The sequence below is a fragment of the Rhamphochromis longiceps genome, linkage group LG8 (assembly GCF_057381845.1).
Source record: "Rhamphochromis longiceps isolate RC_006_pf linkage group LG8, R_longiceps_female_GT1.1, whole genome shotgun sequence".
In the NCBI taxonomy this organism is placed as follows: Eukaryota; Metazoa; Chordata; class Actinopteri; order Cichliformes; family Cichlidae; genus Rhamphochromis; species Rhamphochromis longiceps.
In genome coordinates this window covers 34,998,000-35,018,929 of record NC_140564.1, presented here as the reverse complement: position 1 = coordinate 35,018,929, position 20,930 = coordinate 34,998,000, and the positions used below count along the sequence as shown (strand labels likewise).

Below are 20,930 nucleotides of genomic sequence, written 5' to 3'. Positions count from 1 at the left end.
TTTATTTCTTTAGTGTCTGTTGTATACATACTGCTTCGTAACAGCTATAGTTATAAGTCAGTCATTATTAGGGGCGTGGCCACTTTGACTGGCAGGTGGATGTTGACACAGGTGGCTCTAACTGCTAGCTTCAGCTTAAGTTCAAGTTCAAAGTTTATTCGCCACATGCAGGTTGCCCTGCAGTCGAATGAACCCGCCCCCCGACCTTACACACACAACACAGACATCACATGGGGATACAAGTCAGAGAATGGATGCATTACAGAAAAACCACTGAAATGTACACTACAATGGGAAAGTACAAGAGGAAAAAAAGAGACCTCTACTCATGCTGGGCTACAGGAGGACAGCATGAGAACAGGAAACAAAAAAACTCCTCTGCACAGAAAGCACATAAATGTCCACAGCACAACATTATAGAGCACGTGACCAGCAACAGGGTTGGGTAGGGGATAAGGAGTAATTCCAGGCAACACAGCAGCCATCCTGCCACTGTGCCGACTCTCCAGCGCGAGCCCAGACCCGCCTCGTGTTCCCAGGAGGCAACAAGCATCGAAGGCATTGGAAGGGGAGGGGGGATGTGTGAGTGCTTATCAGTGTAAGTGTGTGCGTGTCCATAGTTCACCTGAGACAGTGTCCTTCGCCCTATCAGGCTAAGTAAACAGTCTGCTAGCCAATCCAGGTGGCCTGGCATGGGATGGGAAGAATGGTCATCACACAGTTGTTATCAGGGAGTTTTTGTTCGTCTCCAGCCTTGGGCCCGTGCAGCTGGCGCCGTGTTGTCCGCATGTTGATATTGTTGATTTTTCTTTTATGCGAGCAGCTCATGAGAATTTCAAAGCTGTTCTTTAACACTCTGACGCTGGTCTCTCAATCTCCCGTTGGAGAGCCACGAGCCTCCCCATGATGGTATCAAACTTCTGGTCCGTGGTGTTGTCATTCTTGTGATTTTGAGACCTCACAACTGCAGTGAGCCGTTCTGCGATGTGATCCAACTTTTGCACAAGGGTCTCATTTTGAGCAGGCCTCTCTCTGATGTATCCCACCATACGCTCAATGGTGTTGTTTTGAGTCTTCACGGCAGCTGTAAGCATCTCCAAGGTGTTACCCATGCTGCGTTCGTTGTGAGAGGTCGCGCCTCGTCCCATCGCTTCAGTTCCAGCGGGCAGCCTTGGGGGGGTTGAACAGCCGGTTCTGCTCTCTTAATTCTCCGATAAGCCAGGGCCAAGCCAACTCCGATCAGCATGAACCCTGTTATCATGGTTCCGAATAGGTAGATATCTTCAGCGTCCTCGATCGACAGTCCCGCCAGACACATGATCCTCCAGTTCTGCCACCCGTCCATTGTGTATCCGGCAGGGAAAGTCCCTCCAGGGCACTCGGGCTCTCCTGAGCCCAGACTTCTCGTTGAGAAAAGGGTGTCAATAGCATTCAGAGACCAGTTGATCAAATCCATAATTTTCTTTAGGTTTTAGAGAACAGACTGTGAGAGACTGTTCGAGGGAAACGTAATACACACGAGACAAGACAAGGACACAAGAGGCTAAGCAGGGAAGATAAGGGGAGGGAGGAGAGGAGAAAAGTGAGAGCCAAGAAAAGATCTCAACACCTTTATTTAAATGTAAAAAACAACATAAACCAGCGAAAGCCATCACAGTGGCTGCAGTAAGTGCTAAAACTCACTCACCTGAACTTACAGGTTCAGTTTACTTTTATTTAATTTTCAGTTTAATTCAGTTCAATTTTATTTACACAGCGCCAAATCACAACAATAGTTCCCTCAAGGCGCTTTGTATTGTACAGTAGACCCTACAATAATAGATACAGAGAAAAACCCAACAATCATATGACCCCCTATGAGCAGCACTTTGGCAACAGTGGGAAGGAAAAACTCACTTTTAACAGGAAGAAACCTCCGGCAGAACCAGGCTCAGGGAGGGGCGGGGCCATCAGCTGTGATTGGTTGGGGTGAGAGAAGGAAGACAGGATAAAGACATGCTGTGGAAGAGAGACAGAGGTTAATAACAGATATGATTCAGTGCAGAGAGGTCTGTTAACACATAGTGAGTGAGAAAGGTGACTGGAAAGGAAAAACTCAGTGCATCATGGGAATCCCCGGCAGCCTACGTCTATTGCAGCATAACTAAGGGAGGATTCAGGGTCACCTGGTCCAGCCCTAACTATATGCTTTAGCAAAAAGGAAAGTTTGAAGCCTAATCTTGAAAGTAGAGATAGTGTCTGTCTCCTGAATCCAAACTGGAAGCTGGTTCCACAGAAGAGGGGCCTGAAAACTGAAGGCTCTGCCTCCCATTCTACTTTTAAATACTCTAGGAACAACAAGTAGGCCTGCAGAGCGAGAGCGAAGTGCTCTAATAGGGTGATATGGTACTACAAGGTCATTAAGATAAGATGGGGCCTGATTATTTAAGACCTTGTATGTGAGGAGCAGGATTTTGAATCCTGGATTAAACAGGAAGCCAAAACAGGAGAAATATGCTCTCTCTTTCTAGTCCCTGTCAGGACTCTTGCTGCAGCATTTTGGATCAGCTGAAGGCTTTTCAGGGAGTTTTTAGGACATCCTGATAATAATGAATTACAGTCGTCCAGCCTGGAAGTAATAAATGCATGAACTAGTTTTTCAGCGTCACTCTGAGACAGGATATTTCTAACTTTAGAGATGTTGCACAAATGGAAGAACGCAGTCTTACATATTTGTTTAATATGTGTGTTGAAGGACATGTCCTGGTCAAACATGACTCCAAGGTTCCTCACAGTGTTACTGGAGGCCAAGGTAATGCCATCCAGAGTAAGAATCTGCTTAGGTGGTGGTACATAGCTGATTAGCAGTGAAAATGTATGCTATGTCTTCTAATGATGCTGCCTAAGGGAAGCATGTATAATGTAAACAGAATTGGTCCTAGCACTGAACCCTGTGGAACTCCATAATTAACCTCAGTGTGTGAAGAGGACTCTCCATTTACATGCACAAACTGGAGTCTATTAGATAGATATGATACAAACCACTGCAGTGCAGTACCTGTAATACCTACAGCATGTTCTAATCGCTCTAATAGGATATTATGGTCGACAGTATCGAACGCTGCACTGAGGTCTAGCAGGACAAGCACAGAGATGAGTCCACTGTCAGAGGCCATAAGAAGATCATTTGTAACCTTCACTAAAGCTGTTTCTGTGCTGTGATGAGCTCTGAAACCTGACTGAAACTCTTCAAATAAGCCTCTGCAGATGATCTGTTAGCTGTTTGACAACTACTCTTTCAAGGATGTTTGATATAAAGGAAGGTTGGAGATTGGCCTATAATTAGCTAAGACTGCTGGGTCTAGAGATGCTTTTTGAGTAAAGGTTTAACTACTTTTTTCTATTTAGATGATTCAAATGTCCAAACCATCTGAACACACACTCATTTCCCTCACATGTACTCAAGCAGCTACAGTTCAAAACAAAGAGGTGTAGCATACTGAGCAACAGAAACGTCACCATTAGCAACACTATAATAGAGCCAGAAGGAAGATTTATAATATTTACGTATCCATTCAGTATAAATGGACCAAATGTTGGTGAGCCCTCCCTCTTCATGATTTTTCAGTGCCTTTTTTGACCACACTTAAAACCTAGCAAGAAACGCATCTTGGGACTTCCTGTTTACGTTGATGTGTGGATGTGGAACGGGATCATTGTGAAGAAGTTAAATTGTTGGTAAGGAATTGTTAAATATGCACATAAGTTGTTGAAACATATTGGTATAATTGTAATGCAGTGGTAACAAGTCAGTATTTTAACAAGATGATGTATTTCTGAAATGGTTGATGCAAAGGACCTGCATGTGCAGCGCAGGGCGGCCATTGTCTGCATTCAGTACAAGTCCATGTGGCTGCTGTCGTCATTGACAATAAAAACTGCACATTAAGAACCTGTCACGGTTTGGCATGTTAGACCGTGGGGATGTGGGGAAAGGAGGACCCAGTCGCGGTACTCTGCGATGCAAACAGTGCTCTTTATTTACAGTGAAAACTGTACACACAATAATACATCCCCGTGTGTTCCCGACTTCCACTCCGTGTCTTCTCCCAGTGTCTGCTGCCCTCTAGTTCCAGCAATCCTCCTGGGAAAAACAGAGGCAGCCGTTAGTACCCTCAACGACACAGGTAGGCTCACACAAACAGACCAGCTGGAGAACTGACAGGAAGTCTCACGAAATGATCCCGGGAGCTCCAAGACTCTCCTATGTAGCCCTGATCAGCGGCAGGTGTGTAGCTTTGGGTGTGGCCAGTCCCCTAGCAGGGCCACACCCACCAGGCCTGAAGGCGCCTGTAAACCAGTGTTCATACACACCTGCACCCATACACACACACTCACATCTACAAGCATGGAGAAGAGCAGCAGCAACACCAAAAATACATATAATATCACCAGTCCATGACTGCCCCGGGATCCTGACAGAACCCCAGTAATTGTGTACTGTGTGGCTACATTTATGTAGCACCTTTCAAGATAATCACAAAGTGCTTCACAACAAAATACCAAAGCGTTAAAAAAGGTTAATCAAACGTTGTTTCTTTGTTTGTTTCTTGAAAGAGAGTTCACAGATCTCAGGCTCAGCGGGACAGAGTTCCAGAGTCTGTGGTAAATGTTTTGTCTCTTAGTGTCCGTCCACGATTACAGGACGTCAGGTTCCTGATGTCGTTAGGTTGGAGAAAGTTGTCAACCATCCAACTTTTTATTGAGTTTAAGCACCTGTTTGGGATCTGCAGCTGAGAAACAACTTGGGGTTTAGTTGAATGTCATCTGCTCAAACGGTGGTAGTTATCAGTATCAAAGGAGCTTGCTACGATGACCTGGATGACTGAGAACCTTCACAGACAGTTATCAGTATCACTCACACACTCTGTGAGGGGCAGTTTCAGCAGAACAAGCTCTGTGAAGCAAAGAAAACTCAAACAAAGATGTATTCATGTAACATAAAACAGAACTTTGACCTTGCGGTGTTAATGTTAATATGTTAATATAAACATGGGAAGGCCGTTAGTAACGCTGTTATTCCATCACTGTCGGTTACACACGGGGACCCAGTGATAGCTACCCTTCACTTCAATTCATTTTTATTAATGTAGCACCAAATCACAAAAACAGAGAAAACCCCATCAACCATATGACCCCCTATGAGCAGCACTTTGGCAACAGTGGGAAGGAAAAACTCCCTTTTTACAGGAAGAACCTCCAGCAGAACCAGGCTCAGGGAGGGGCGGGGCCATCTGAGATAGACATCCCATCATACTGTTCAAACAGCAGGAACATTAAACTTCCTGCTTCCTGTTCATCCAGGTGGAGTTTGTGCTGCTTTGTGTCCATCAGACCAGGTGGTGTGCAGAGCTGCAGGATTCAGCAGGAAGCTGAACCTGCTGCTTCTTTCTCCACAGCATGAGTCCGGTCTGTGCCGCCGTGCACTCAGAACACTCCCAGTATACCTGCTGACCAGTCTGACTGGGATTACTGGTAATGCTGGAATGGTTCAACGGTGATGGCCTGAATACTCACAACAAACACGTTCTGATGTTGATGATCTTTAGGCGTTGTCAAATTTACGGCCCACCACATAGTTATTAGCAATGTCCTTCTGTGCCGAGGCTTCGAAGCGTTTCAAATAATCCGGGAATCGAGGCTTTGTTGACGACGCGTGTGGTGATGTTTGAAGGCTCGGTTACCGACCGTGTCATGTGATGATTCTGGAAACAGTTCGCTGTGTGATTGGAAATATGAAGGGCAGCAGAACACTGCTGGTCCCCCGTCACCATTTTCCCTGCCTGGCAACGTTTCGATGTTATGACTCAAATAAGGTTCAACAACAACAGCTCCTCTGTGCTGAGCGTTGCAGAGCCCTGAATGGAAACACGGAGCTCAGGTAAGTCGATGCGATGATCAGAGCACACAAGCGTACAGCCACATGGTACATTTCATTTACACAAGGCAAGGCAAGGCAAGGCAAATTTATTTGTATAGCACAATTCAACAACAAGGTGATTCAAAGTGCTTTAGAGAGACATTAGAAACAAAAACAAATAAAAAGCATGATTTAAAATTGATTAAAACAAGCAAACAAACAAACTAACTAAACACACACATTTCACACCTGTTCGCGCGACCTGAACCCTTATCGTAAGGGGAGCTACCAGTCCTTCTGTGGACGAGCTACTTTCTATTTTAAATTCCCTGAATTTAAAATACTCTCTAGACCCAGCTAGGGAGCTACCCAGAGCTCTAAACCCACTTAACAAACAAACAAACAAACAAACAAACAAAACAGTATATAAAATCAAAACAGATAAAATCAGAACAGTAGATAAGATCAGTAGTTAGTGTAAGTTTTGAAATTTAAGCTTAAAAGTGTGGATTTGGTGCTTTATTCAAATGCAGCTGAGAACAGGTGAGTCTTCAACCTGGATTTAAATAAACTGAGTGTTTCAGCTGATCTGAGGCTTTCTGGGAGTTTGTTCCAGATATAAGGAGCATAAAAGCTGAATGCAGCTTCTCCGTGTCTGGTTCTGACTCTGGGAACTGATAAAAGACCGGATCCAGATGACCTGAGGGATCTGGATGGTTCATACTGGGTCAGGAGGTCACTGATGTATTTTGGTCCTAAACCATTCAGAGCTTTATAGGCCAGCATCAGAACTTTAAAGTCTATCCTCTGACGGACAGGCAGCCAGTGTAAAGACCTCAGAGCTGGACTGATGTGGTCCACTTTTTTGGTCTTAGTGAGGACTCGAGCAGCAGAGTTCTGAATGAGCTGTAGTTGTCTGACTGATTTTTTAGGTAGACCTGTAAAGATGCTGTTACAGTAATCAAGCCTACTAAAGATGAATGCATGGACTAGTTTTTCCAGGTCCTGTTGAGACATCAGATCTTTTATCCTTGATATATTCTTGAGGTGATAGTAAGCTGATTTTGTTATTGTCTTAATGTGTTTTTCTAAGTTTAGGTCTGCATCCATCACTACACCCAAATTTCTCGCCTGGTTTGTGGTTTTTAGATGTATAGATTGAAGTTCTCTGGTGACCTGTAATCGTTTTTCTTTGGCGCCAAAGACTATTACCTCAGTTTTGTTTTTGTTTAGTTGGAGAAAATTGTGGCACAACCAGTCATTAATTTCCTCAATGCATTTACCAAGAGCCTGTACAGGGCCTCGGTCTCCTGGTGACATTGTGATATATATTTGTGTGTCATCTGCATAGCTGTGATAGTTTATTTTGTTGTTCTTTATAATCTGTGCCAGTGGGAGCATGTAAATGTTAAACAGAGGGGGTCCCAAGATGGAACCTTGGGGAACTCCACATGTGATACTTGTCTGCTCAGATGTGAAGTTACCTATTGATACAAAGTATTTCCTGTTTTCTACGTATGAAATTATATTGTGTTTCTACTTAGTGATGTCTGTAACTGAAAACCACATTTGTTATCATCAGGGGAGAGGAGCGATGTGGATGAGGCCTCAGTCGGTGTGGTCACTGAGGATTCCTGTCACTGTTGTGGAGGAAAACAGGTGTAGGAGTCTGTTAAAGCTTTAAACCCCACCTGTGTTCTCCTCACAGGACAGGTGTGTATCTGAGCAGTGTTCACACGAGTGAAAACGTAAAACAAGCAACATCTCTCTTCATTTCAGTGACACAGGACACTGAGCTAAGCTGAGAGCAGAGTTTATGAACTTAGCAGCTGGATAAAGTTTTTTGTTTTCATTGATTTTCCATCGTGGAGGACAAAAGGCTTCAAACTTGTCCTTAAACTTCATGTGTGTTCTCACTACTAAAGTAATAAATCCATCAAAATAAGACTTTTATCAAAACTCTGACTCAAAATTGTTTAAATAAAGTTCTTGTCCTGAAGTTCTCCAGAGGCCTTGTAATGAACTAATCATGTGATTCAGGTGTGCTGACCCAGGGTGAGCTCTAAAACCTGCAGGACACCGGCTGTCAGATTTCGTTCTGTGTCACAGCAGCTTTTTCTTCAACATGCAGAAAAACAGTTAAATATTTAACTAATTTACAGTGACAGGAAGTTTTACTGGTCCGGCCCACTTTAGGTCAAAGCGGGCTGTCTGTGGCCCACCATTTAAAATGACCCCTGATTTAGGAACAAGGAGACATGACATCAGTGTGTCCATACAGAAAAATAACTATTTCCATAACTTCATCAGCTACAAATTCTGATTCTTTAAATTGTTTTATTATTATTTTATTAGTTAAAAAAAAAAGTTCATGTCGATTTTGAGTAAAATGCATTTCCTGTTGTCATTTAAGCTTTTACTTTGAAAGAGACAAACCGGTTAGGGCTTTTATTTTGGCTTCCGTTAAGCGGAAGCTGTATTGTGCCTCTCTATATTGATGTGTTGAATTTGAAGCTTCAGAGGGTAAAACCTTTTTCTTCTTCTTTTTTTAACCACTAAATTAGTTCCGGCAGTTTTTTTTTTACATAACTCAACTTTTCATCGAAGTTGAAGTTTAACGAAAAATGTTGAATTTTAAACCTCGCGGATGCTTTTTGGTCGGCCCGCACACCGGAAAAACAGGAGGTTAAAGGTCACACAAACCCGGAACATCAACAAAGCAAGAAAGGCGGAAGCAGGTGGACCCCGTCTGTCTCCCCGGCTCAGTTCTCCGGTCCCCGCCGACATGTTCTCCGTGTTTCACCCCGCTGGAGGTGTGCTGCTGGCCAGTCTGGGTCTGCTCGTGCCCCGCCTGTCCTTCGCCTCCCTGTCGGTCCCGGACATCCCGCACATCGCCGGGTACTTCGGCACCAAGACCCGGTACGAGGAGGTGAACCCGCACCTGCTGCGGGACCCTCTGTCCGCGGACCCTTCGGTCCTGAGACCGCCCCCGGCCGAGCAATGCTCCCCGGTCCACCTCACCGCCGTCATCCGACACGGCAGCCGCTACCCGACCCTTAAGAACATCCGCAGGATCCGGAAACTGAGCGAGATGGTCCGGACCGAAGCTTCCAGGGCCTCCGGCGGATCTGAGAGCTGGCTGCAGGAGATCCGGAACCGCTGGGAGGCGTGGTACACCGAGGACATGGACGGTGAGCCCGCGACCGTCAGTACAGAACATGTATACATGAATATATTAACATGAATAAGTACTCGAATACTTAAATGCCTAAATAAATACTTGAATACATCATCCTAATCGTGTACTGTTAGTAACGTAATGCGTGAGGGGGACCATGTGACCTCAGAGCGTATGACCGACCCTGATAATGATGATGATGATGATGATGCTCCTCAGGTCAGCTGGTGATGAAGGGCCGGGATGACCTGCGTCAGCTGGCAAGCCGCCTGGCGTCTGTGTTCCCATCTCTGCTGTCCGAGGAGAGCGTGAGGAAGAGGAGGGTGCGCTTCCTGACCAGCTCGAAGCATCGCTGCGTGAGCAGCGTGGAGGCGTTTCAGGAGGGGCTGCAGCGCCGCTGGGGATGCCACGGTGAGTCTCACCACCCCAGAGACTTTCTCGATAACGTGAGTCCTTGAGCCTGACCTCTGACCTTTGTGTTTGGGCAGATGGCGAGCCGGAGTACAGCCACGAGGTGGACGATGAGTTGATGCGTTTCTTTGACCGTTGCCGTGGTTATGTGGAGGGCGTGGAGAACAACCGCACGGCGCTGCTGGAGGTGGAGAAGTTCAAACATGGCGAGGAGATGGAGGGAGTGAGGAGGAGGATGGCCGACAGGCTGGGCCTTCCTCACTACCGACTCACACCAGGTCTCTTATGCCCACACACACACACACACACACACACACACTACATCTCCCATGATGCAGTTAAGCTTTTTAAAATTTCTCCATATGCCGCTCTGTGGACTTCCTGTCCCACAGGGGGCGGTGTTTTTTGTGTGATGAAGATTGTCCCTCTGTGCCTCCTGTAGATCTGCTGGAGGCGGCGTTCTTCTTGTGCTCGTACGAGCTCTCCATCAAAAACGTGCACTCGCCGTGGTGCTTCCTGTTTGACGAGAGCGACGCAAAGGTAACGTTCCGCGTTATTCCGGGGCTGATCCGGGATCAGTAAGACAGCTGAGAGGACCTGATCTGCACTGATCTGCGTGCATTGTACTGCACTGTAGCTGCCTCCACCAGTGTGTGAATGTGAGAGGGAGTGAATAGTGGCACTGTAAAGCGCATATAAATGCAATCCATTATCCATTATTGATTAGTGATGCTGCAGATGGCTCTCAGGTCAGGTTGTCGATGGTAAAGCGATCAAATGGCTCATAAGTGTTTACGGCTCTCTGATTGGTCCGTGGGTTTCCTCTCCCCACTCGCCGTCTGCAGGTGTTGGAGTACAAGTCGGACTTGAAGCAGTACTGGAAGCGTTCGCACGGCCACGAGATCAACAGCCTGTCCAGCTGCCCGCTCTTCCATCACGTCTTCAGGACGCTGGACAGAGCCGGTCGTCCTCGCAGGTGGGTGGGGCCCCTGCGATCGTTGTTTGTTTGTTGGCGTGTTTTTCAGCTCTGAAGGTGGTTTTCAACTAGCGAAGCTCATTTAGGTGATGCTTCGTAAAAACCACCCAAAGCCGCTTCAACATGGCTCCCGAGCGGCTGTGCTCGTTTCTGAGCTCCGATTGCCGTCACCAATCGTTTGGTTTGATCGATCACTGATTGAACCGATCGTGTCTCCGTCAGGTCCACTGACGCGTCCCCAGAGCCCGCCTCCATCTTGGTGGGTCATGCTGAGACGCTCCTCCCCCTCCTCTCTCTGCTGGGACTCTACAAGGACCAGACTCCACCCACTGCCACCAACTACGACTCACAGCATGGTAAGAAGCGCCACCTCTAACATAGCATCCAATCAGAGAGCAGAACAAGTTTTTCTTGTTTTTATTGACACAACACACAAAAACGCCGTCGTTGTCATCCTCAGTCCTCCAGGAACTGCACTTGTATGTCCTGAGACGTGATTCTCCAGAAATATGAATGTATTCATGTCACATTAAAGTCCCAAATGTTCCCAAACGTTCACTCGTAAAGTCCTTAAATTTAAAACAAGATGTTCAGACTACAGAACATTCTGGAGAGTGGCGTGACATCATCATGACATCATCATGACATCATTGTCACAGCCACAATCTGCTGTTTCATGAGTCTCGCTCTAACAGGAAGTCTCCCTATGGCGTCTTGCAGGTCGCCGTTTCCGGACCAGTCTCATCGTGCCATACGCCGCCAACCTGCTGTTCGTGCTGTACGACTGCCAGCGAGGCCCACGGCTGCAGCTACTTGTCAATGAGTCGCCAGTTCGATTCCCCGGGCTGGAGGCGGAGGATGCGCCGCTGTACCGTGACGTCCGGGCAACGTACCGCCACCTGCTGGACGGCTGCGACTTCCATAGAGAGTGCGAGGGGAGGGCGGTGGGCCGAGCGCCCAACACGGAGCTCTGAGAGGGACAGAGGACTGTAAGCCTAACACACCTGCTAACCTGGGGGCATGGAGCCCCACCCCCTGACAACAAGCGTCCAGTCACGCACTAGAATTTTTCCCAGTTCAGACGTTTGAAGCAGGAGAAAGACGTCATGTAACTCATGAAGATGTCTGGACCTGAGCTCTGATTGGCCAGCTTCTTCCTTTCGTTCGCTCAAAGTCTGACTTAGGGAGTCTGACACAGACTGTAGATAAACGATGGACACGGTTCCGTCAGCCTGCAGTCCTTCCAATGACCAGCAGGGGGCGGCTCCTCTGTTTGTACAGAAGTGTAAACGAGCCTGAGGTTTTCAGGGGCCTGAGGTCTGAGTGTTTCTGGGTAAAAGTTAAACGTGAAATGTGCTTTGATGTTCTCGGGTCAGCAGGAAGTGTGAAGGTTAAACTGCAGGTAAATGTGACGGAGGGCGGGTGCCCTCCTTCCCCTGCCTCCACCTTTAGTCTCAGTTATGCCAGAGAAGCTTCAGCTTTATTTTTTCGGTGGTTGATTTTCTTTCTACCAGGATTTTCACAATAAAAGTCTTTTACAAATTGTGAGTCCAGGTCAGGGTGTCGGGCTGAGATCTGAATCATTTTGACTTTATTTATTTTAATCTTTGATTTGTTCAGGGTGAAAAATGTTTCAACTTTGTGCCAAAAACTTTTTGGGTATTTTTTTTTTTTTTTTTTTTTTTTTTTTATTTTCTGAATCTTCATCCAAAGGTTTTTCATTTAAAGCTTTAATAAAAAAAAAAGTTCACCATCAAAACAGAACAAAGTGTCTTATTTAAAGTCAAAGTTCACTGTTACACTTCCAAACAGCAGCTCGAACCAAAGAAGCTGTAGAAAACTGTTTTACTTCTTTATTACTCAAAACAAATTCTTTATTTTCAAATGTTCCTCTAAAAATTCACTTTGTGTAATTTTATGTGAAATATTAATGAAAACAAACTGTTCAGATTACAAAGGAGAGCTTTGAACTGTTGACGTGAGAATCGTGTCCTGATGTCCGAGCTGGTCAAACGTCGTCTCTTGGTAACAGCGGCTTTAATGGTTTTATTGCAAACGTACAAAATTCAGCGGATCTGTTGTCGTCCATAAAGTTTTCCTCTTTTCGAAGCGTGGCTTCTGCAGTTATAACGTGGGTCATTTATTTTTTCAATAAAAAGCTTTATTATTTAACGTTTAAAGAAACTCCTCCATCGTAACTACACTTTAATGTTTGACAAATTTATTTTTGATAAAATAAAGAAATAGACTTCATAACATTTTTCCTCAGAACCGCATGAATGAAAAAGTCACATGTTGTTGTTTTGGCCACTTTATTACATGATAACTTAAACAGGCAACAACACACTGAGTAAAAAATCCTGCGTCTGATGAAACGATGATTCAGTGTTATCAGGAAGTTCATCGGTCTTTTAATGTGAAAATCTGACGCCTTCCTGTTTCTGTTACGACTGCGAGCTCTGAGGATTAACAGAAACCAGCTCAGCTTAAAAACTACAAATAAAAAAACAAACTACAAATAAAGTACACTTGATGAAAAGAAGCGTTCCCCTGAAACGCCATCAGCGCCACGTTTGTTTATTTACACTGTAAACGGATCAAAGCGTCCGCGTCGTGTTTCGGAGTCAAAGTTTCAATAACGACGTCATTTCATCAAAGCAGCTTGAATCGTGTTTAAGCGGCTGAAGCTCGCCGTTTGTGCTTCACACCTGTAAACTTATTGTTCATCAGATTGATTATTGGTGGGTTTCTTATACTCTATTTGGGAGGATTTTCACAATAAAAGCCTGCTGTAGAAGCCCTCTGTGTGACAGGCGTCGAGTTTAAACGCCTCGCTGCAACGGCTTGTTTGAACCCAACCGCCATCTTTCCTCACAATTTCACACCCAACAAACGGCGAGGAGACGCAGAACGCTGTCATATGCCTGAAAAACTTAACGTGCCTCACCGCCATCTCATCCCTCCCCCCATAGTCAGACGCTATTCCTGCCATCTGGCGTCAGACATTTTGTCACGACGAGGCCTGATGGCCGCCGCGTGTGTCCGTGATGTCAGCAGCTTCAGGCGCCGGGATGAGAGCGTTTTGTAAAGGGGGAAGCTTGGGAGCCGGCGGCGCGGACGCGTGACAGCGAGCTCTGACAAACAGCTTTTATTTTGGATTTCGGGATTCTTAAAAAAAAAGAAGAAAAAAAGAAAAGCCCGCCACCGTCAGCCAATCAGCTGACTGAAGGACAAGCAGGAAGCAGTGGCATGTCAGCGTGAGGGGCGGCGGCTGCAGGCTGAGCTGAGGTCATCGTGTGATCCAGGCGTGTTCAGTCCAGAGCGGCGTGCAGCAGGGCGCCGGCTCCACCCGCGGTCTTGGACTTCCTCATTTTGACAATGGCGCGCCGCAGGTCGTCCTGATGGATCGGGCGGATGATGTCATCTGGAAGGCTGCGAGAGAGAAACCCGACACTGAAACCTCACCTGAGCGAACCGTCACTGTTATTGATCACCTCAACAGAAACACCTGGACGCCCACCTGTCGTTCTCAGCGTGGACGAAGTCGCGGACACACAGCAGCGCCGCATCACGACACATCTCTCTGAGGTCACTTCCTGAGAAACCCTCTGTTTCCTTGGCGATGTCGCTGAGGCTAATCGATGAGTCTACCTGTGAAGAGAAAACAGATCGGTCGCTGCGAGCTCGAGTCCGTCGACCCGCCCTCCTTCCCATCGGCTTCTTTTCCTTCCTTGTTTCCTTCCTTCTCCCCCTCCTTGCCAACCTTCCTTCAATCTTTATCCGTTTTTCCCTTTCCTCCTTTCCTTTGTTCCTACCTTCCTTATTCCATCCTTTTGTGTCCTTCCCCATTTCCAGTCCATTTCCTACAACCCCATCCTCCTTCCTTCCATCATTTCCTTGCTTCCTTTCCCCTACATGTCTTCCCTTTGCCAAACTTGTTTTGTGTGTTTGTTCTTTTCCTTTTCTCTCATTTCCTGTGCTGACGTCCATTAAACGAGTAAAAGAAGAAGGACTGTCGTAAAGCGCTGCAGAATGATGACAAGGTCACGTGACTCGTGCGCTCACCCTCTCGTTCTCCAGGATCAGCCCGAGGATCTGCTCGCGCTGCCTCACGCTCTGCGGGGACAAACACACCATCAGCACGCCCCCTGCTTTTAAGACTTCTGAGGCTTTTATTTTGAAAGTCACGTACAGGCTGGTTGATGTGGAACCTGGTGGGCATCCTCCGCAGGATGGCAGAGTCCAGGTCCTGGGGGCGATTGGTGGCGCCCATAATGACCACCTGACACAGACACGCACAGTGGCCCCGCCCTCCTCAGGTCATTGTGACACAAACATGTGGAAACATCTTTACTAAAAGGAAACACCCCGTCACCGCTGAGGTCATGTGACAGACAGGTGTGCATACCTGGCAGTGGTGGTCCGTGTCCAGTCCGTCCCACAGACTCATGAACTGGGCCTTCATCATGGCGGTGGCTTCATGATCCGAGCTGGAGCGGCTCCGCAGGAACGAGTCTGCAAACACGCGGGCGGCGAGGTCTTTACTCTCGTTTCTACTTTTTCTATTCTCCGGCTCAGCTTTCACTCTTTGTGTGCGTGCGTGCGTGCGTGCGTTCGTGTGTGCGTGCGTGCGTTCGTGTGTGTGTGTGTGCGCGTTCGTGTGTGTGCGCGCGTTCGTGTGTGTGTGTGCGCGTGTGTGCGTTCGTGTGTGCGTGCGTGCGTGTGCGTTCGTGCGTGCGTGCTCGTGTGTGTGTGTGCGCGCGCGCGCTCGTGTGCGCGTTCGTGTGTGTGTATGTATGTGTGTGTGTGTGTGCGTGTGTGCGTGCGTATGTATGTGTGTGTGTGTGTGCGTGCGTATGTATGTGTGTGTGTGTGCGTGCGTATGTATGTGTGTGTGTGTGTGCGTGCGTATGTATGTGTGTGTGTGTGTGCGTGCGTATGTATGTGTGTGTGTGTGTGCGTGTGTGCGTGCGTATGTATGTGTGTGCGTGCGTATGTATGTGTGTGTGTGTGTGCGTGCGTATGTATGTGTGTGTGTGTGTGCGTGCGTATGTATGTGTGTGTGTGTGCGTGCGTATGTATGTGTGTGTGTGTGTGCGTGCGTATGTATGTGTGTGTGTGTGTGCGTATGTATGTGTGTGTGTGTGTGCGTATGTATGTGTGTGTGCGTGTGTGCGTTCGTGTGCGCGTGTGTGTGCGTGTGTGCGTGCGTTCGTGTGCGCGTGTGTGTGTGTATGTGTGTGCGTGTGCGCGCGCGTGTGCGTGTGTGTATGTGTGTGCGCGTGTGCGTGTGCGCGTGTGTGTGCGTTCGTGCGTGCGTGCGCGTGTGCGTTCGTGCGTGCGTGCGCGTGTGTGTGTGTGTGTGCGCGTGTGTGTGTGCGTGTGTGCGTGCGTTCGTGTGCGCGTGTGTGTGCGCGTGTGTGTGTATGTGTGTGCGTGTGCGCGCGCGTGTGCGTGTGTGTATGTGTGTGCGCGTTCGTGCGTGCGTACGTGTGCGTTCGTGCGTGCGTGCGTGCGCGTTCGTGTGTGTGCGTGCGCGTTCGTGTGTGTGCGTGCGCGTTCGTGTGTGTGCGTGCGCGTGTGTGTGCGTGCGTTCGTGTGTGTGTGTGCGCGCGTTCGTGTGTGTGTGTGCGCGCTCTCGTGTGTGTGTGTGCGCGCTCTCGTGTGTGTGTGTGCGCGTGCGTGCGTGCGTGTGCGTTCGTGCGTGCGTGTGCGTTCGTGTGTGTGTGCGCGCGCGTGCGCGCTCGTGTGCGTGTTCGTGTGTGTGTGTGCGCGTTCGTGTGCGCGTGTGTGTGTGTATGTGTGTGCGTGTGCGCGCGCGTGTGCGCGTGTGTGTGTGTATGTGCGTTCGTGCGTGCGTACGTGTGCGTTCGTGCGTGCGTGCGTGCGCGTTCGTGTGTGTGCGTGTGTGTGCGCGCGTTCGTGTGTGCGTGCGTTCGTGTGTGTGTGTGCGCGCGTTCGTGTGTGTGTGTGCGCGCGCGTTCGTGTGTGTGTGTGTGCGCTCTCGTGTGTGTGTGTGCGCGCGTGCGTGCGTGCGTGCGTGTGCGTTCGTGCGTGCGTGTGCGTTCGTGTGTGTGTGCGCGCGCGTGCGCGCTCGTGTGCGTGTTCGTGTGTGTGTGTGCGCGTTCGTGTGCGCGTGTGTGTGTGTATGTGTGTGCGTGTGCGTGCGTGTGTGCATGTGTGCGTGTGTGCGCGTGTGTGTGTGTGCGCGTGTGTGTGTGCGCGTGTGTGTGCGCGCGTGTGCGTGTGTGTGTGTGCGTGTGTGCGTGCGTTCGTGTGCGCGTGTGTGTGTGTGCGCGTGTGTGTGTGTGTGCGCGTGTGTGTGTGCGCGTGTGTGTGCGCGCGTGTGCGTGTGTGTGTGTGCGTGTGTGTGTGTGTGTGCGTGCGCGCGTGTGTGTGCGTGCGCGTGTGTGTGTGTGCGCGTGTGTGTGTGTGTGTTCGTCACCTATCTCGTCGATGAAGATGATCGCTGGCTGCAGTTTGACAGCCAATGAGAACACAGCGGCAGCGAGTTTCTGGGACTCTCCGTACCATTTGTCCGTCAGTGTGCTCGGCTGCAGGTTGATGAAACGAAACCCCGCCTCTTTTGCCGTTGCCTTAGCGATCAGTGTTTTCCCACATCCCGGAGGTCCGTACAGCAGTACGCCTGTTACAAAGACCATGTTCAGATTTTACCTTCACGTTTCCTTATTTCCTTTCCTTCCTTGCTCCCTTCTGTATAAAGCTTTATTGACGACTCTAAAACAGGACGCAGGTGAATGACCTCTGACCTTTGGGGGGCTGCAGCAGCCTGGATCCCAGGAACAGGTGTCTCTTCTGAACAGGTAGGATGACCGTCTCCTTTAACTCGGTGATGACCTCGTCCAGACCTGCGATGTCCCTCCAGGTGATCTGCATGCAGGGAGAAGGTGTATGTGACATGCAGGTACAGAAACCACACGCGCTTCCCGTTTCCTCGTGGCGCCGCCGTAGGCGGGCAAGCTTTTAGGAGTTTCTAACAGCTTCAGTTTAACAACACGAGGCGTTACCTGCATGCTCAGCGGGTCCACCAGGTGAGCGGCGATGCTCATCTCGTACTCCGACAGCTTCACGTTTTTAACGCCAATCTGACGCATCAGCTTCTCGGCCTGAAAGACACCAAACCAGGAACCAATCAGAGACCGAGCCACCTGTGAAGATCAAACATGCAGCTGCTCGCTTGCTCTTACCTGTTTCTGAGCCTCCACCTTCTGCTTCCTAGTGGGGTCAATGGCGTCCACCATCCACTTGATGGTGAAGTAGGTGACAGCGCCGAATATGGTGAGGCGGAAAAGGAGGCCGATGACCTCGTTCCTGCCCAGAGGACGGGCGATGTTCTCGGCCGGGACCTCCCTCAGCACCATCGTCGCGCTCAGCAGCTCCTGCCACACAAACGAAGAAGTCATCAGCAGGTATGACACCTGAGCGCCAGGTGAACACAAAGACCTCCTGAACTAACGGAGTTTCTCTGAGGAGGAGCAGGAGGAGCTTAAAGTGGCAGGTTTTTAAAGGGGGTTTGGTCCAAACAGCTGCTGGCCTTCAGTCATGATGTGATGTTTGAGGAAAGAATGTTACAGAAATGCTAAACAGCCCAAATTTGAAATGGAGTCTGGTGGATGTGGCCTCCCATCACTCAGGTGGAATAAATGCTCAGGGCTGAGGTTTCGGTGCAGGGACCGTCACTGCCGGCTGGATCATCTTCTCCCGCTGACTCTGTGAGTAGTTAAACTGAAAACCGCTGGATTTTCAGCCTGGTGATCGACCCTGATTAAAGGTCCTGGAAATCAGCCATTTTTCAGAGTCTGGCGGCTCAGAAATACAATTCTCTTAATCAATGATGAAATGTGAACGTTGTTACATCAGGTCACGTCTTGGTTTCTGGCAGCTACAATGGTTTATGAGGTCTGTCTGGTTTTTACGCAGAGGTTACAGAGCAAGCAGCTGCAAAACGGTTTAAAGATGGCGGTGCACATAAATGTTTGCCAGAGTTGTATGACAGCACTGTATTTTTGCTCATGTTGCTGGACTGTTTGTCCAGGACAAACGTCCCTGTGGGACAACAAAGCTCTTTTATCCTTCGTATGGTTTCAATCACGTGGTTGCAAACGGAGGCATAACTGCGCATGACAACAGCTATTCTGTAGTGGACTTTATGGGAAAATAAGCTATAACTAACAGCATCGCTGACGTACAGGTGATGCGGTTTAGCTGAGGTTGAACACAGTTCATCCTTCTCTCAGCGCGAGGCTGAAAGCTGACCTCAGGTCATACATATTCATACGTGAGTTATAATCGTCTACACCTGAGCTCAGAGTCAGACCTGCTGCTCTGGAAAACAAACACCTGACGGTCCGGAACTTCCAACTTATCTTTAAAAACCGGACACAGTCTGGACCCCGCGGTGCTCACACGGTAAAACCGAAAGGACTAGCTTTAGCATTAGCTTGACCTTCGAAGCTGCAGGGCCTCACGGAGCGGTTCCGAGCGGATAAAGACACGCGAGTCTCCGTCGAAGAGCACCGGCAGCACCGGCACCTGTAGCAGAGGAGCCGGGCGGAACTGGCTCATCTGTCAGGTAGAATCACGCTCACCTGTCCAGATATTCCTTTGGCTCTTCCTTTGCGGCACGGCAGTGACAGCCGGATGTGGATTCTCGTCGTCTTCTACGTTTTATTTAACTCACGACTCTGCTGCGCCCCCTGCAGGCAAAATCGAAACACGTAGTGACCTAGAATAGAATAAAATAGAATAGAATAATCCTTTAATTGTCCCACAGGGGGAAATGTGGTTGTAAAAGCAGCAAGAAAACACATATACAAACAGAACAGGATATAGAACAGAAACACAAACTTTTTACATATTTCCATCATGGACAAGAGTTATCAATCAATCAATCAGAATCAGAATCAGAATACTTTATTGATCCCTGGGTCCCTTGATCCCTTGATCCCAATCAATCAATCAATCAATCAAAGCTTTATTCGCCACGTGCAGGTTGCCCTGCAGTAAAATAGGAAATAGTTACCGAAACAGAGTACTGTACAGTTATTAAAGTTAGAGTACAGATAAGTGGCAAACCAAGGCTGGAGTGTGCAAAATGAGCAGGATACCGAAAGATGCTTAAATAGTTAAGAATATTTAGAATAATTAGAAAAGTACAGATTATGTATTGTACCTATTCATTGACAAGTAGACATGTAACATGTAAGTTAGTATATAATAAACTGAGAAAAGTAATGTGCAAGTTATAACAGTAGTGTTCGGTTGATTAGTGCAAATTACAGCGCTGATGTAAACATCTATGTTTGTCGTGCGCAGTTTTGATTGTAATAATTGTATTGTAAATAATGAATATGAATTTTTCACATTTTGATTAATAAAAGTTACGCAAACGTGATTAATTCGCAAACAACAAACATAGACAAGAGTTTACAGAAAAAATGTGAATGTGAGAACGCATCTCCGCGCCGACGTCTGTCCACCAGGGGCCGCTGTGGCTCCGCCGAAGCTCTGCTGCCTCCACGAGACGCTTCTGTGGAAAAACGCAACTTTTCAGTTTCAGCAGCATGTTCACGTCGTTTCAGCTCCTTAAAAACTGCTGAAACGGACTGAAACTCTGCTGGAACCGGACTCCATCCTCTGCTGGGACGGCATGCTGCATTATGTAACTTCTGGTGGTTGCCAGGTTTCCCGGTCATTACGTATTCCTAGAGTTTTTCTGAATGGGAGGATGGCGGCGTCACAACATGGCAACCAACCATTGCAGCGCAGCTAGCCGCTAACAAGTTAGCATCATCGAGTCAGGAAAAGTGACCCACCGAAATAAAGTGAGCAGCTTTACAAAATAAAAGCAAAGTTCGCGATCTACAGTGAATTATGTAACCCGCACACGTCATTTAATGACGTCTTTTATCAATTTTCTTTTTTTAATACATACATTAAGGTAAACATGACTAAATTATATACGTATAAATGAAATAATTAATTCAAACTACATAAAATGAAAATTAAAGAAAAAACAGTAATCTAATTAAGGATAGAATTAAAAAAATGCATGTATTGATAACATAAAACAAACTGAAATAGCTGTTGATAAATTCTGTACAATAGCAATAATACTAACAACGTTAAATATGTATGAGTATGTTTCAGGAATTTATATTATTATTATTATGATTATTATCACCATAGGTAAATTTGGCAGCATCTCTGTCCCTCTGATGATAAATACATCAGTAAATCTGCTGTTCTGCTGCTGTTTGGTGAAAAATTTAATATTTTTTTGAAAGATTCAAAAGTGTTTTAACTATTAACCCACCACTGGGATCGATTCATTAAAAAAACATACTTAAATAACTTGAATAAATGGAACACACAAGTCCTTAAAGTCTTTAGGTTGTACTGTGGACGTAAAATGTGTTTTTTCCATGATAGTGTTTAAATTCATT

The 20,930-nt window shown here is 47.5% G+C and overlaps 2 protein-coding genes across 3 annotated transcripts; one reads left to right on the top strand and one right to left on the bottom strand.

Moving 5' to 3' along the window:
• The first annotated feature begins 8,362 nt into the window (after positions 1-8,362).
• Positions 8,363-12,134, top strand: minpp1b (multiple inositol-polyphosphate phosphatase 1b). 2 transcript variants are annotated; one of them, XR_014913104.1, is made up of 8 exons: positions 8,363-9,090; positions 9,297-9,488; positions 9,566-9,766; positions 9,931-10,028; positions 10,334-10,464; positions 10,687-10,820; positions 11,185-11,747; positions 11,789-12,134. XR_014913104.1 is itself a non-coding variant. In XM_085417245.1 (7 exons), the coding sequence occupies exons 1-7, from the start codon at positions 8,547-8,549 to the stop codon at positions 11,436-11,438; spliced, it is 1,554 nt and encodes a 517-aa protein (XP_085273371.1). In that variant the 5' UTR covers positions 8,363-8,546; the 3' UTR covers positions 11,439-12,134. The 2 variants fall into 2 exon arrangements, 1 of the variants encoding a protein (XP_085273371.1); XM_085417245.1 differs by having other exon boundaries at positions 11,185-12,134.
• A 1,127-nt stretch (positions 12,135-13,261) lies between these two features.
• Positions 13,262-19,199, bottom strand: atad1b (ATPase family AAA domain containing 1b). Its single transcript, XM_085417252.1, has 10 exons — positions 19,074-19,199; positions 17,673-17,864; positions 17,493-17,591; positions 17,235-17,355; positions 16,910-17,110; positions 14,873-14,979; positions 14,657-14,746; positions 14,530-14,580; positions 13,985-14,115; positions 13,262-13,896 (listed from the first exon to the last, which is right to left on the bottom strand). Exons 2-10 carry the CDS (start codon positions 17,844-17,846, stop codon positions 13,776-13,778), a joined length of 1,095 nt encoding a protein of 364 aa, XP_085273378.1. The 5' UTR covers positions 17,847-17,864; positions 19,074-19,199; the 3' UTR covers positions 13,262-13,775.
• Positions 19,200-20,930: the final 1,731 nt, after the last annotated feature.

Coding starts and splice junctions, on each gene's coding strand:
- minpp1b (XM_085417245.1), top strand. CDS start 8,547: ATGCTTTTTGGTCGGCCCGCACACCGGAAAAACAGGAGGTTAAAGGTC. Junction 10,465..10,686: donor AGAGCCGGTCGTCCTCGCAG/GTGGGTGGGGCC, acceptor TGTCTCCGTCAG/GTCCACTGACGCGTCCCCAG. Junction 10,821..11,184: donor CAACTACGACTCACAGCATG/GTAAGAAGCGCC, acceptor GGCGTCTTGCAG/GTCGCCGTTTCCGGACCAGT.
- atad1b (XM_085417252.1), bottom strand. CDS start 17,846: ATGGTGCTGAGGGAGGTCCCGGCCGAGAACATCGCCCGTCCTCTGGGC. Junction 17,111..17,234: donor GCTGCTGCAGCCCCCCAAAG/GTCAGAGGTCAT, acceptor TCTTTGTAACAG/GCGTACTGCTGTACGGACCT. Junction 13,897..13,984: donor GTCCACGCTGAGAACGACAG/GTGGGCGTCCAG, acceptor TCTCTCTCGCAG/CCTTCCAGATGACATCATCC.